This window comes from Triticum urartu, chromosome 5A, assembly GCF_056163025.1.
Source record: "Triticum urartu cultivar PI428250 chromosome 5A, HENAU_Tu73, whole genome shotgun sequence".
Lineage (NCBI taxonomy): Eukaryota > Viridiplantae > Streptophyta > Magnoliopsida > Poales > Poaceae > Triticum > Triticum urartu.
Genome location: NC_141877.1, coordinates 580795158 through 580809842, shown reverse-complemented (window position 1 = coordinate 580809842; position 14685 = coordinate 580795158). Strand labels below are relative to the sequence as shown.

The 14685-nt window shown below is 45.8% G+C and overlaps 1 protein-coding gene across 3 annotated transcripts; it reads right to left on the bottom strand.

Moving 5' to 3' along the window:
- Nucleotides 1–5273: 5273 nt before the first annotated feature.
- LOC125528561 (protein argonaute MEL1) lies at nt 5274–12907 on the bottom strand. 3 transcript variants are annotated; one of them, XM_048693014.2, is made up of 26 exons: nt 12617–12907; nt 12089–12294; nt 11846–11995; nt 11615–11748; nt 11402–11511; nt 11188–11294; nt 10681–10819; nt 10488–10604; nt 10205–10312; nt 10048–10119; nt 9623–9742; nt 9361–9529; nt 9152–9273; nt 8906–9046; nt 8619–8761; nt 8474–8536; nt 8332–8395; nt 8104–8236; nt 7936–7994; nt 7754–7848; nt 7624–7655; nt 7042–7183; nt 6278–6789; nt 5937–6170; nt 5661–5784; nt 5274–5571 (listed from the first exon to the last, which is right to left on the bottom strand). In XM_048693014.2, the coding sequence occupies exons 3-24, from the start codon at nt 11902–11904 to the stop codon at nt 5962–5964; spliced, it is 2850 nt and encodes a 949-aa protein (XP_048548971.1). In that variant the 5' UTR covers nt 11905–11995; nt 12089–12294; nt 12617–12907; the 3' UTR covers nt 5274–5571; nt 5661–5784; nt 5937–5961. The 3 variants fall into 3 exon arrangements, with proteins under 3 accessions (XP_048548971.1, XP_048548969.1, XP_048548970.1); XM_048693012.2 differs by having other exon boundaries at nt 12590–12905; XM_048693013.2 differs by having other exon boundaries at nt 5666–5784; nt 12590–12905.
- Nucleotides 12908–14685: the final 1778 nt, after the last annotated feature.

Sequence of the window (14685 nt, the reverse complement as noted above, 5' to 3'; positions counted from 1 at the left end):
ATATCTTATCATCTCAAACAAATTTTACTCCCATTACTTTTAGTCATAAGATTAAAATGTATCAAGCACCCTCTAAGTTACTATCTTCATAGTGCAAAGTAACATATTAGGCTAGTCATAATGGGAGTAAATTAAGTAATAACATAGCGCACTTTGAGAAATTTTTGCTTATGTGGCATGTAGTTAATGAGAAGTGATAACATAATATGTTACTGTAACATAGCGTTTCCCAACACAAGATGAGTCTACAAGCCATTAAATGAATCTACATATGACACTACTAGTATGTTACTCCCTCCGTTTTTGTTTACTCCGCATATTAACTTTGGTCAAAGTCAAGCTTTGTAAACTATGACGAAATTTATAGAAAAAAATATTAACATGTACAATAACAAAACAGTATCATTAGATTCATTATTGAATGTACTTTCGCATCATATAGATTTGTTATCGTAAATATTTATATTCTTTTCTATAAACTTGATTAAAGTTTACAAAGTTTGACTTCAGTCAACTCTAATATGCAGAGTAAATAAAAACGGAGGGAGTACTTTGCACTATGAAGGTAGTAATTTAGACTAGTGTCATATGCATGACACTAGTATACGTTACTCCCCACTATAACCAGCCTTAGTAGTGTCATATGTGGCTTTATTTAATAGTTTGTAGACTCATTTTGTCTTGGCAAGCGCTATGTTACAGTAACATATTATGTTACTACTTCTCATTAACAACATGCCACATAAGCAAAAATTTCTCGAAGTGCGCTATGTTACTACCTAAGTTACTCCCACCAATACAAATTCCAAGTATCTTACTAGATGTCATTATATTGAGATTCAATGCAAATTTTAGTTTATCGATGTCCATGTATTTCGCATTTCAAATCCAAGAGGAGCAACAATTTCAACTATTGTTGGGATGGCTGACATGTGCCTGGCTGGGTGAATAAAGGTCAAAAACCATGTTTGGCACATACTTTGTTTGCCTGCATCCCCTTCCCCTCTAGCCTCGTTGAGCAGCAACAATGCAACATAAGCACCGATCGAGACGCAAAAAACTGTTTGGTTACATATAACACAAGTACTCCTGCTTTTACTAGGAGTGTTAACATAATACACACACAACAACATACATAAGGAAACGTTGCGGGCCGAATGACCGGACGAAACTCCAAGCTGGCAACAGTCCCATGCACACACCGCTTCAGCTTTCCTTATCCTATCACTCATACGCTTCCTAGCCATTCATTTTTCCACCGCTGAGTCTCCTCTTATCCCCTCGCTTGTCTTTCTTTCCTCGGGCTCTCAGATAAATCTCGCCGGCGATTAGCGTCGCCGATCCCATGCCCCAACATGACGGCCTCCATCCGCGAGTCCTCCCTCGCAAATGGGCGCTACTTTGGGAGACACCACCACCCCGCGCGGCGAGAGGAGAGGACATGGCCGGCGACACCGACGAGGTGCGGTGCTAAGGGATCGGACAGGGCCAGCGACATCATATTTGATTTTTGCTAGAACCAGCATTTGATTTTGCTGCGACATGCGAGTCGCCATGTCTTATTTTTTCCTGGAACCACTTAAGATTTTTGCTTGAACCAATTTTCTATTTTGCTACAAATCGAGAAGATGTTGCCGTCGCCAACATGATTTTTGCTACAATTATTTTTTTGCTAGAACCATATTTGTGCTGGAACTAGCAATCGTTTTTGCTACAACCAGGCGAAGCAGAGCTTGAACGGGTACGGCAGGCCTGCGCCCGGGCACAATGCCGTCGACGGCGAGGGTACCCACCGGAGCTGCAAGCAGGCGGGGGTGAGGTGGACGGAGGCAGAGGCGAAGGTAGAAGCGGGAGGGCTCGCGGGGAGGAGGAGGCAGAACCAGGATAGAGTCAACCCTGTACGAGGCGAGGTGGACGAAGTAGGACGCCAAATCGGACGGGTGTAATCGTTAAAATTGGGTGGCTACGTGTGGACAGCCCAAATTTGGGCCGGTCGATTGGCGCCTTAGTACTCACCTCAACCATAACCATATGATAAACCATAATTATAACAGTCATAACACATATAGTCTTTAAAGTGGATAGCGGAGATAGCAGAGATAACACTCTAAGCACCCTCAACACCACCAGCACCCTCGACATCCATGTCAGATGCTTTGTGCTGTGGCCCACACTTTGCCACCACCTTAATGACCTCGTCCTTGAGACCTTCAAGTCCGCGGAACTCAACAACTTTAAGGTGATAGGGCACCCGATCGTGACCTCGTGAACTTCATAGAAATCGACCCAACTCTTATCAAGGGTGAGCCTGCCGCCGATCATTCGGGCGGTGACCTTCCAGATGTTGTCATTGTTTGTTGTTCGCAAATATGGGACGGGGACGAGGTGCTTGCTGAAGCCAAGGGCATCTGTAGAACTCCAATTTAGGTCCAAAGACGGTTTTTGGAAGTGCGTTGAGCTGGTATTCTCCTCATAATGGTTGTATCTCTTAACCCTTTTCGGAGGGCTGCTGATCTTGTCCTTCTTTCCCGAGGTGATCCCTTTGCCCTTCTCGTCAGAGGCGACCTCCTTGTCCTTTCTGTCAGAGGTGACCTCCTTGGCAGCCTCGTTGCCCCCTCCCATGATGAGCTTGTCAATCTGCATTGAACATACCCACATGAACTAGTGCTCCAATAAATAAGACAATGTTCAAAATATTGTCCGATTCAACGATTTATCGGTGGGTGACCACTAAGATTACACCTTGTCTTTGTATATAACATTATTTGAGTTGGATATACATACCTTAGTCAAGGGGAGCTTGAGCTTTTCTCCATCCAAGTTATGTGCGATGTGCACAACGCATGCTCCTGTATCATCTCATCAGAAAAACACATAAAAAGAACAATTTGGAGCGGTGGGATTTCGACGGCAGCAATGGACGTAGTCGATCACGTAGGTATACCTCCACCTGAGTACTTGTGCTGAACTGCGGTCCTAAGAGGAGAGTTTGATACCTAATTCTAATTGTCCTGCCGCCTGAACAATAACATCCGCACAACTAGGCGGCGAGGCCTCTGGCCGCTCCCTTTCGGTGGTGAGGGCTCGGATCTGAGGCGGCGGCCTCACTGGTGCGGACGGCGCTCCTCCGGCGGCGGGGAGTGCTCGTCGGTGAGGTTGGCCGGATCCCCTCGGCTGCGCGGGTAGCGAGGTCCCGGTGGGCGATGGTCGTGGCGCGGGGAGGGTCCGGACTCCCCTCGTCAGATCTGAGGCGATCTGGTCTGCTCGTGACGCATGACCTTCGGCCGGCCTGGATCTCCGGCGTGCACGCGCCTGCTGATGCTGTGGCTGGTTCGAAGGTGGCGGCAGGATGCTTGGCCGGGGGAAACCCTTGGCCGCCGGTGGCGGTCACAGTGTCGATGGCGTCCCGGACGCCATTCTCTCCTTGATGGCGGCGCTGAGGCTCAACTTCCCCTGCCTCCCCCCTTCCCCTGCGCCCGGGTGAAAACCCTAGCCCCGGTGGCTAAGCGGCGGCGGCGCCACAGCGTCGTCACCTTCTTGAAGGCGCCGACTTGGGCATGGGGATGCTGGGCGTGCATGGCGAGCTTGTCTGGTTCCTGGTGGCGGCCCGTCTGATCTACTGCGCCGCAGCTCCGGGCAGGTCTGATTTGTCTCGTGGTGCTGTGCTCCTCTTCCGGTCATGTCTCCGATGGGGACCTCGCCCTTCCTTACCTTGTACCTGCCGTGGTGGAGCGGTACTTCATCTCACACATTGATGGCGGTGGAGATCGGCGGCATGGCGCTGTGGAGGCTCGGCGTCCGATGTGCGGAGATGGACTCGTGCAGGAGGAGGTAGCTGTCTGGCGTCATGGTGACGTTGATGGCAGAGTGGCCAGACAAGATAGAAGCCTCAATATAATCTGAAGATGGACTTGTGGAAGATGGCTGCGACGACACATGAGTGCGTCTGACCGGATTGTGCCCCAGACCCGGTATGTGGCTCGGCTGGGGCTTCCGGCTTTTGATGTTAGGTTTAAGTGAGTGGTTTGGGTAGTGGCCCAGCTAGCATCCCTTCATCATATGGATAGGAGTAGCGGCATATGTTGCCAAGATGGTGGATTCGGGTATATTGTTTGTAATACTTTGTAAGGTCCTCGAGAATAATTAATAAAATGGCCATATGCATCTCCCAGATGCAGAGGCCGGGGGTCATCCTCCTTTTCTAAAAAAACAACTAGGCCAAGCAGAAGATTGGTGCCCGCAAGGAGCAACACGATCCACTGGCCGTACAAATACATTGAGCAAGATGCTGCCTATGCACAGGCAAAGGGGTGCGGTCCTCCATTCCTTCGGGTAGGCCCGAATGCTTGTAACATTCCATGTTGACTCGCGCTTTGCTCCGTTTATAATAAAATGGAGCGGGGTGACCCCTTTCGATCAAAAAAAAAACAGGCAAAGGGGTGGTGCTTAGTCTGGTGCGAGGTGAGATTTTGAAATAAGATTGAAGGGAAACAAATTACCGAGTGTTGGAATCTTACAACTTTCAATACACTTGTATAACCTGGAGCCGGGGCTAGATCCGTCGAAAAAGATCCAGTTGACAACCCTGCCGCCCGCCACAAGCAGGGCAGGGGATCAGAGGGAGGGCATTGGTGCCAGCGGATGAAGGAGATGCAAGCAGCCATGAGGCGAAGCAACTGGTGTGTTTGAATCCGGGAAAGGCAAATAGATTAGGACGGCGGCAGCGGAAGATGAAGATGAGTCGTGCTTAAGTCCAAGCCAAGCAACTAAAATAGCCTAAAGCTTACCAAAAGGAACAAGTTTACAAGGACACACAGTGAAAGTGTAGTGACCACATTATGGGTACAAACATGCGTGCCACAAACTCCATGAAATTCATGGTACTAGAAACTAAAAATCCTGCCCCTTGTGAAAACTTGTCCTTGGAAGCAACCTCTCTTTGAGAACTTAGTGCTAAAAAAACTCCACATGGATCTCTATCTACAAGACAATGGAGAACTCTTCTGCAAAGAACCAGGATTAAAATAAAAAGACAAGTTGTTCAAAGGCAAATTCGGCTGTGGAATCTAAAACTTGCCAACCAATTTGGTTTTGGATTCTGGACAAGCCCGAGTGCAAGCCAAGAGAAGCTCAAACAAGTTGCTCCTCTGACTTGAATCCAGAACCAAAATAGTACACCAGATCCCAGCCACAAAGCCAAAAAAGAATCAAACTTAAAGAAGCCAAAGATCAGAATAGCACAGAACAATATGGCAAGTAGCAAAACCACTTGGTAACTTGAACCACTTGCATAGCATAGGATAGGTCCGAAGTAGAGTTGAAGGTAACAAAGACAGGGTCATAGATATCCTGGCTACCACGAATTGAACCACATAACTACGAGCAACAAGCTCCACGGCAAAACAGAGTCATCGCCATCTGAGGCTTCTCTCACACACAACTCAGGGTAGGGTAGGGCAGGGCGCACAAGGAACAGCTCCACAGGAGCTCAGCAGTAGAACATGACGTCCTTGACGTTGTCCTTGATCTTTGGGAGCTGGCGCACCTCCACATGGCCCTCTCACGCAATGGCTGTTTGCATGCACATGTGAGAAACGAAATGGATAAGGTATGCAGATGAAGGCTCGTGTGCAAGCTTAATGGGAAAAAATCATCATCACCTTACCGCTGAATAGCGTCAATCATCTCAGGGAACTCCCCAGATCTTAGGACTCTCTCTATAACATCTGGAACGAAATCTCCAAGAATCTTTCCAATATGTATGTGAGAGTAATTATGAGGAAGCTGTTTAAGACAACAAAACAATTTACCTTAGAATGACTTGTTGAAGAAAAAAACAAAATACCAAAATAAACACTCTCTCAAGCAAGAAACAAAGAACCAATTTCTAAGACATTCGTTTTGTTAAAGAAGAATGATTTGTTAAGGGAACTTACAGTTTTTCCATGGACCTCGTAATTTCTAAGGCACTGGAAGCACCCCCAAGAGTCGTCCCTGTATTCTTTCCCAAAAACATTCGGACGGAACAGCACGATAGGTAAAAGATTGATAATTATTCTTTGCGGCTGGCCAAAACGGGCAAAAAACCTGGTTAACAAGAGTACGGAATCTAGCCTTCCTGTCACCTGACAATCCATTATACATTTTAAAAATGCCTATGACAGTTTTCCCTGCATTCATCAAAAAGAAACACATAGAAAATAAGTCAGGAAAATGAGCTTGTAAATTTCTAAAGAAACATTTAAGAGCAGTTTGAAAGAGAAAAGGATTAATATACCTTTTTGATCGGTGGTCTTAAAAACCATGGGGTTCTTTATATATTCTCTTGCCCAACGCTGGAGTACACGAACAGGGTCATTTAACAAATTAAGGAACCGTTCCATGTATTGGAACTCTCCTCCGTACCGGAGGAAGATCAGCCTCAGGATTCTTTTTAGTGCACATTTGTCCTTTATGTACATCTCATCATTACCCTTAAATGGTGGCGGCGTCCGGAGGACAGGAATCCCGTTGATGATCATAAAATCTGTCGTTGAGATCTTGCCATTCCAAGATTGTTGTGTATCCTGAGCGTCGACGAAAGTGCGAGTCAACGCAAGCGCCATTATACATCCAGCATCATCTATTAAGTTAACGTCTTCTTCTTGGCCCTCAATCTTATGATGATTAAATACCCACACATCAGGAAAAGTGTAATGTTTCTGAACATGGCCCCAAAGATTCTCCTGAGTCGTCAATGGGACCCTTAGCTCAGGGGGTATGGGAGATGGCTCTCTGCGTACCTGCCTCCTATTTGACATGCAACCGAAAAAATTGGTCAAGTGAAGTGATAAAATCCTAATGGAAAGTGTCAAGTGAGATGTAAACTACTCTATGTGTTCATCAATAAACTAGCAGAGGGTGTAAAATAGAACAACATCTATATTGTTAAGTATACTAATTCTTAAAATACCAATGGGGAAAGATGCTGTCTTGTTAAATTCAATGTAACATGGATGGACATAGAACAGATGGGCGAAAACTACTGAGTGTAAGATTTACCTTCTGCATCCTCCCAACAGTAAAATCTTTGGAAGCGACTGACCGCTAATCCTGGGGTTCAATCCAGCATTTAAGCTGTCCCCTTCCACGTAGTAGCGCGCACGAATTATACCCTTCAGGTGGGCATAGTACGCCGGTGTGACTGCATTACAAGTTCAGCCAAGTTAGCTTCTTCTGGAGGTAAATGTCACAGGGTGTAGAAATAGAACAATGGCTATGTTAACCAAGTAATAAGTCTAAAAACGGCATATGCTCCTAAGGGAAAGATGCTTCAATGCAACGTAAACATACAAGACATAGAACAAAGGAATGGAAACTACTCAGTGTGTTCATTAATAAACTTACAGAGGAATGGAAACTACTCAATGCATTATTCATCAATAAACTAAGCCTATTTGTCAAGCAGTTCATGCTAATTTTGAGTTTCAGACCAAAGGCCCTCAATACACATTCATCAACCCACAGAAGAAATGGCATGCCATATGATCAACCTCTAGTAGAGATCAAGGAAACTTTACTAGAGATCAGAACAGATCAAACTTCAAGCAAATTGAAGCAGAAAACGGAGCATGGAAAACTCACCAACAGAGACTGCGCGAGTGCGGCAGGTAGAGCTGCATATGGATCAGAATTAAACCATCATCAGAGTCATAACACAACAGAGAGAGAGAGAGAGAGAGAGAGAGAGAGAGAGGAAGAAAGAGAGGATTACGTGTAGCAGAGATCGTTGGTCAGCGACTTAAGCGCATCGGCTGTGAAGTGATTCTCATCATAAAGAACATGGTAATGTGTTGAACTGCTGGTTCCCTGAGAAGGATTTACAAGCAGCACTCAGTATGCAAGCATTGGAGATAAAAAGAATAGAAAAAAAAAACATGTGTGCGAAATGGGTACCTGAGTGCCAGCATTGTTGCACAAGTAGAAATCAAATTCTGATTTATCAGCCAACGTTCCTGCAGGACAACAGAAATAGAAATGCACCCAATCATAATCAGCAATGCTTCAACAAGTAGCGGAGACAGTTGTTATCAGTGACAAAATACGACGACTGTTACTACTAACCAAGAAGTATGTCCCCACTCTTGTCAGTCATATCACACCTCCCAGGAACCTCAGGGATATCCAGCCTGGCGTGATGCCTGACAATCACAAAGGTGACTGGGGGCATATACCCCTCCTCCAAAGAGGCACAGGCCTTGTAACAACAAAGTAAAAAACCATCAGAATGACAAAAGCCAGGGATATAACATCAGAAGAGGTAGACCAAAGCAGAAATTTGATGCAACTTACCTTCCTGATTGCGTCCATTTCATGAAGCAGAACATGGCTGAATTGGCCTTCACTTACGCCATCCCTGTACATGAGAATGATCAGTCAGGCAGTCCCGTTGAATGGACAGGATGAAAAGAGCGTCATGAAATTGTGCACATACCTGTAGAAGAGTATCCTCTCAGGCCTCCGGCCTGTGTTCCAGCGGGAGGCAATCAGTAACTCCCTGTAGAGAAAATTATGTCAGGTTAGTAGTTGATCCACAGGGCAATTGCTAGCAATCGTCTCTGACTAATCACAAAACTCACCTTATCATGCCAGCATTGACATTACCCCTCTGTGGATCTTTGGTGACACTGAAGAGGTCTTCAATTATCTCCTGCCTGTGTGGTTGAGCAGAGACAAGACCGCTGTACTTGGTGATCTCTGGCCAGTCCATTGATGCCACCACCTACATCAATCCAATAAAAGAAATGGATAAGTCTATTTGTACTCAACAGGTATGTGCATCAAGATTATAATTCCATTTGAAAGATAAATTCAGATAGAAACAAATAATGAATTGACAAACTGTTAGCTACGGGGAAGAACTAACCGCAGCAATTGATGATGCAGAGTCCTCTCCAGGTGGGGGGTGTGTAACATCAGCACCAAAGATGATTGTTGGGACTTCGGACACAAACGGTATGCCATTTCGCACAAAAGCTCTCTCCAGAACTGTGTTGCGTCCTCCGACCTAGTCAAGACACAGAATTATCACATTCAACAGAAACCGAAGTAGACAACGAATCAACATTCCATGGAAACTGAATGTAAAACATAGACCAGGTGGTTATGTTACCTTCACATTGATTTTGAGTGCAACATTCTCCAAATATTGCTTGTTTGGTCTGGCAGCATGCCTTGGCAGGCAGCACTGAGACACGATCCCAAGGTCAGTCTCACAAACCTTCTTGATTTTCCCTGCAAAATTAAACGTGGCACACACATGAATCTACAGAAATCCAAGAGAAGGTGGAAGGGGATTAACCAGAGGAGCCATATGCATACCATAAGAACCACTGACTTCAGGTAGGATTACGATTAACAGTTGTAGCTGTTTTTCGCTTCCCTGTTTTCCAAGCATTTCGGTAGTCCTCCTGTATACATCCCTCAAGGCATTCTCGATGTGGTTGGGGCTAGCTGATCGGTTGTCTACAAGTGGCCTTGGATTGACAGACTACAGGGTTGGAAAACACAAGTCAGTCAGCTATAACATACACACATAAATCATAAATGCCTGAGAAACAGGAAAGCAATGCAAGCCTTTTACCATTCCAGTCATATTGCACATCTGAATCAGATCACAACAGAACCTGTGTACCTCCTCAGGAGGTATGCGTGAAAAACTCACACAGGCCCAGTTGTCTATGATTCCTCCATTGATCATTTTCTGCAGTAAAAAAACTCAAATGAGACCTATCATTTGTACCATAATCGATATACTACATACAAAATGATGAGCCAAGTCACAGACAAGCTCAACTGTTTCTCAATTTAAGTAACCAGTGTGAAAACTACATGATCAATAAAATGCGATCAAGCAAAATAATTTGAGTTGCTACATACAAAATAATGACCTGTCCAATACATTAAGAACAAACAAAGAAGAAACTCAACAAGTTCTCCATGTATTTAGTTCCAAGAAAAAGTAATGCATAGTAAAATTGGGAGTGAAGACAATGAACAGGGAAATACCTTGTTAATCATGTTCCACTGTCCAACACTTGGCGCACAAGTTTTCTCCTTTCCAGAATCATGATATCTCAACTGGAACACATACGAAGGATGTGATTACCACAAATCCTTCCAGTTAAGCAGCTCAGAGAAAGGGGGAAAAATACAGCATTCTTACCATGGGGGGAGGCAGCACACGGGCTGGAACAGAGACCAGGTCACTGCAGACATTGATTTCAAACTCTTGAGCAAACTTGTCCTCAGCATACTTGTTGTGCAGAACCATCTACAGTGTGAAAAAGAGTGTTATGAGAAAGACTGCACATTACAGGCAAACATGACAAATATGCCTTGAAAAGGACATTCCTAACTACATGAGTTCGAACAGATTGGAATGAACTACCACATGTGAGAAGATATGGGCAGGTATTTACAGAATGCAGTTGACAACAGGTACATACCTCACGAATGCTTTGCTCCCTCTGCTGGGGACGTTGACAGGTAGTTCTAAGTATGTTGGTGACCTGCTTGTCATTCAGTTTCTTAGAGTACCTTTGCCCTTCAACAATCTTGCACGCCTACAATCAATTTGTAGAGAAGCATGAGCAAACAATGCATAATTCAAATATGATGAAGCAGGCATGAACACAATACCTCCATAGGCAGATACACAGGCCACGCATCACTTCCAGACTGCAAGCAGGGCCAAGAAGTATACTGCAGATTGTAGTTGTATCTTTGCATGAAGTACTGAACAACTGACATTCTTGTTCCTCTCTCATCAACAGGAAATCTAACAACAAACAAAACAACACGAGTGGAGTGCTATTAGAAAGGGAACAATAATCATGGATAGATGCTAAAAAGGAAACCGTGGTATAAACATTCATAAGGAAAATTGTGAACAGGCAACAACTTGGCACAAACAGATCTTTGCTATGCTGCCAAAATCAAATGCATATGCCACAGGAAGAATGTTGTAAACAAAATTATTCCCCTAACCAGTTCCTGGCACACCAACATCAATGAAGATGCAATAAGCCAAAAATCTATACAACTACACATCTTTTTAATATTCCAGCAACCCTGATTAGTTGCACCAGAACATAGAGAGAAAATACATAATGGAAAACATTATAGCATTTGAGGTTAGTTAATTACATGAGCTGGCTCATAGGAACAGGAGTAATCCCTGTTATCTTGTATCTTCTGATTTGGTCTTCCTGGTGGTTTGTTTCGACACGCACCCCACGGAGTGCTTTCTTTATCTGCATATAGTGCATAGGAACAGATTAGTCAACTATTTCAAGCCAATAAAATGGTGCAATGTACATAACATGGATTCTGAAACTAGGTTAGCATAGATGAATAGTACCTTAACACGGTCCCTGTCTGTCAGAGGCCGCGAGGCATCACGTAAGTTGAGGAACTCTAGCACAAACTGGACCACTGTCACAGACTTGAAGAAGGATGTTGCAGATATGTCTGAAAAATGGAAGTGCAGATCATCAGATAAACAAGGCTAGGACACACTGCAATCGGATAACAGTAACGGTAACAGACAGGGGAGGGGAGGGGAGAGGAGTACCTATATTGAGTGACAGCCCCATCTGGGTTGGACGTAAGCTCTGGTGGTAACCTCTCCAGCACTCTAATCCTTCACCAATGTCTCCTCTGTGACCAAAGGTGGTGGTGAAGAAGGATCTGGACACTGTGACATAGCTGCAATGAAAAAGTGCAATAGTGTTAGGGCTCTAGAGAACTAGCTAGTATGATGAAGAAAAACTGATGGCAAGAAACTGGAATGTGGATGTCATACTTCCAGGATGGTGACTCCCTGAGGACAACATCAAGAACTTGGATGGTTTCTTGAGGCATATCCCTCTGTCTTCCTTTGAGAAACTGTTGGAGGTGGTACAGGTCTGTCCTCCCAGCAATCCGAATGGTGATCTTGTACTCCCTTTCAGCCCTGCAAATGAAGAGGGAACAAGTTAGTAGCTAAAAAACAAATACAATGGGTAATCAAGTTGGACAAGACTGAAGGTAAAGAATCCAATCTTACTTTTCTTTGTCTTTCTTTTCCGGAGCAACCAGTGTAACAGAAAACTCCTCAGACTCAAAAGGGAGTGAGCCTGCAGTGTAAAGACTCTTTCTTCCATCGTAGGCAGGCAATTTGCCCCCAAGGGATGTCTTGCCGTGCAACTTGATTAGCTCACTGAGTACCTCCCTGTTCACAGCCCTTGATTTTGACTCCGGGTTAATGGAGACCTACAGCAACACATTTCAACATCAGTATGTATGCACAAACAAGAGAGACTCTGTTCTACATTCAGTACACAGAATAGAGACGATTAGCCCTCTGATTAGTGTCCAATGAATTTAAAAAAAAATCAAATGAAATATTGTAATTCTCAGTACTTATGCTATACTTCATTCAATCTGTGAGGGAAAAGAAAAACTAGCGGATCTTAAGAAACCAGTAAACCAAAATTAGGCAATAAACAAATTAGCTGCTAGTGGCATCGCAGGACTGGAAATGTAGCAGGCAAACGGCAAGACATACCATGTGCCGGCCTCCATTTCGACTTACAGAGACCAGAAAAAAATCCAGTTGAAACGGAAGAAGCCCTGTAGTATAGAGTCAATCAAGTGGGGGAAGAAGTCTGGATCCCAAATCGAACTCCCAATACTCAAGGGGGCACAGCACAGTAGAGTAATTTTCTGGCACGGCCATGCTAGGGTTCCTGACGGGCCGCGGGCGAGCAGGCCGGAGGCGGAGAAGGGGCGGCGGCGCTCCGTCCGGGTGAGGAGGGGTTGAGTGGGAGGCTGCGACGGCATGGTGGGGGTGGGTGCGAGGGCACGAATCTTGGTGCAATCATGCGGTACAGAATACAATAAGCGGACCTGTGTACCGTGTGTATAGTATAGAAAAAAGGACCTGCGTACTGCGTCTAGTAAAAAAAAGGACCTGCGTGCTGTTTGTACTTTAAAAAAGGAACTACGGACTGTATACCAGATAGGAGTACTTGTTACGAGGAGTAGCAAAATAATTCGCCGCCAATTCACCATTTATAAATGGACTAGACGAATATAAAGTAGTTTTTTTGCATTTGGAATATAAAATAGTTTGGCAACAAAGGAGGTACGCATACATGTATGAGCAGAGAATGAGATTTTAAAGCAAAATAGAGCTAACTGTAAAAAGCTGAAAAACAATAATATTAAACCTCACGTCAAAAAAGTACTAATATTTAAATCCCCGTACGTGTCGACCATTCAGCGAAAAAAAACAGATCTACCACTGTTGTTCCACCCACATACATACACAAAGAGGAAACGTCCAAGGCTGGACCGAGAGGGGAAAAAGAATCTCCCCCAAAAAAGAAAGTTGACCACGACGGACTGCATGCAAACACAGAGAGCCACACGGATTTGCGCTACAGGAGATCCATCCGAGCAAAGACAAAACCAAAAGCTGCCGCGGGACCGCATGCAGGCAGGGCAGAGCCAAAGGAATCACAAACAGAAGTGCACCAGGCAGCAACAAAGGTGGCAAGGGCAACAACACCAACAGGCCTCCTGCTTTGCCCAAAATGTATGGAAGACACGTACACGGACGGACGGATGCGTCTGCCATGTCCCAACGGACGGATGGTACGTTCGTCGCTTTGCCCTTCTGCCCCGAACGAGGACAAGGACCAGACGGAAACCATAAGACCAAGACCATCCAACAACGACAGAAAAACTTTCGCAAAAGAAGAACGCCGGGGAAAGACACAGGAGATCAATCAAAGAAAGAAAAAGGTGGGTGGCCTTGCATGGGACGGGGAGGCTCCGACCGGCACTCCACAAGGATGGGATGGGATCTCACGGCGACCCCCTGCCGTCTATAGCCAAGACGGATCCCAAGAATCTGCAGCCTTGACCGCAAAGTTGCCGAAATAATGTCTACTCTACATCTACTACTGCTAGTTTCCAAGATAACAACGACAGAGACGAAACAAGAAGCGCTAGCTACTGTCTGCAGGATGGCTTTTGCATTGCAAGAACTCACTGTTCATGCATGAGAACAGGAGAAACCACCCATGCATGTGCCCAGAGAAAACGGCAAGATTTTATAAAGGCAAAAGAGAGAAGCACCGAGGCGTCACTACGTGTAGCGACAGCGCTCGACCAAGCATCCATGGATGGATGGATGGATGGGGTCGGAGACGCACGTCGCATGGAGAAAAACGAAAGCAGAGCGGGAGAAAACAGATCTATGAGTATAGCGCGGACAAGAGAAAAACGACGTACGATACAGCTTCGAAGTAGCAGGGCGCCGTCGCGGCGGGACGCGGCGCCGACGAAGCGCCCGGAGGCGGCCAGCCGGAAGCCCCGCGCGCTCCTCCCGCCGGCGCGCCCCGACCTCCGCCGTACTGCTGCTGCAGGTCGCCGCGGCCCCCTCGCCATCGGCCTCCGCCTCCGCGGTAGGCCATGGCGGGAGAGGGAGAGCGGAGGTGGTTGTGGGAGGGCGGCGGCGGTGGATTGGAGAGGAAGAAAGGAGGGAGTGTATGACGACGGCTGTGAGTTGGTGGGAGGATCGGCGCGGACGAGGCGGCTTTTTTAGGCGGAGCGGGGTGGTGAGAGAGTGGGCGAAACCCTAGCCAGCCAGCGGGG

What these genes read in the sequence shown, in the direction of transcription:
- LOC125528561 (XM_048693012.2), bottom strand. An exon ending in CAGACAGGGACCGTGTTAAG is followed by an intron (nt 11,295 to 11,401) that starts GTACTATTCATC and finishes CACTATATGCAG; the next exon opens with ATAAAGAAAGCACTCCGTGG. An exon ending in GAGTGGGGACATACTTCTTG is followed by an intron (nt 7,995 to 8,103) that starts GTTAGTAGTAAC and finishes GTTGTCCTGCAG; the next exon opens with GAACGTTGGCTGATAAATCA.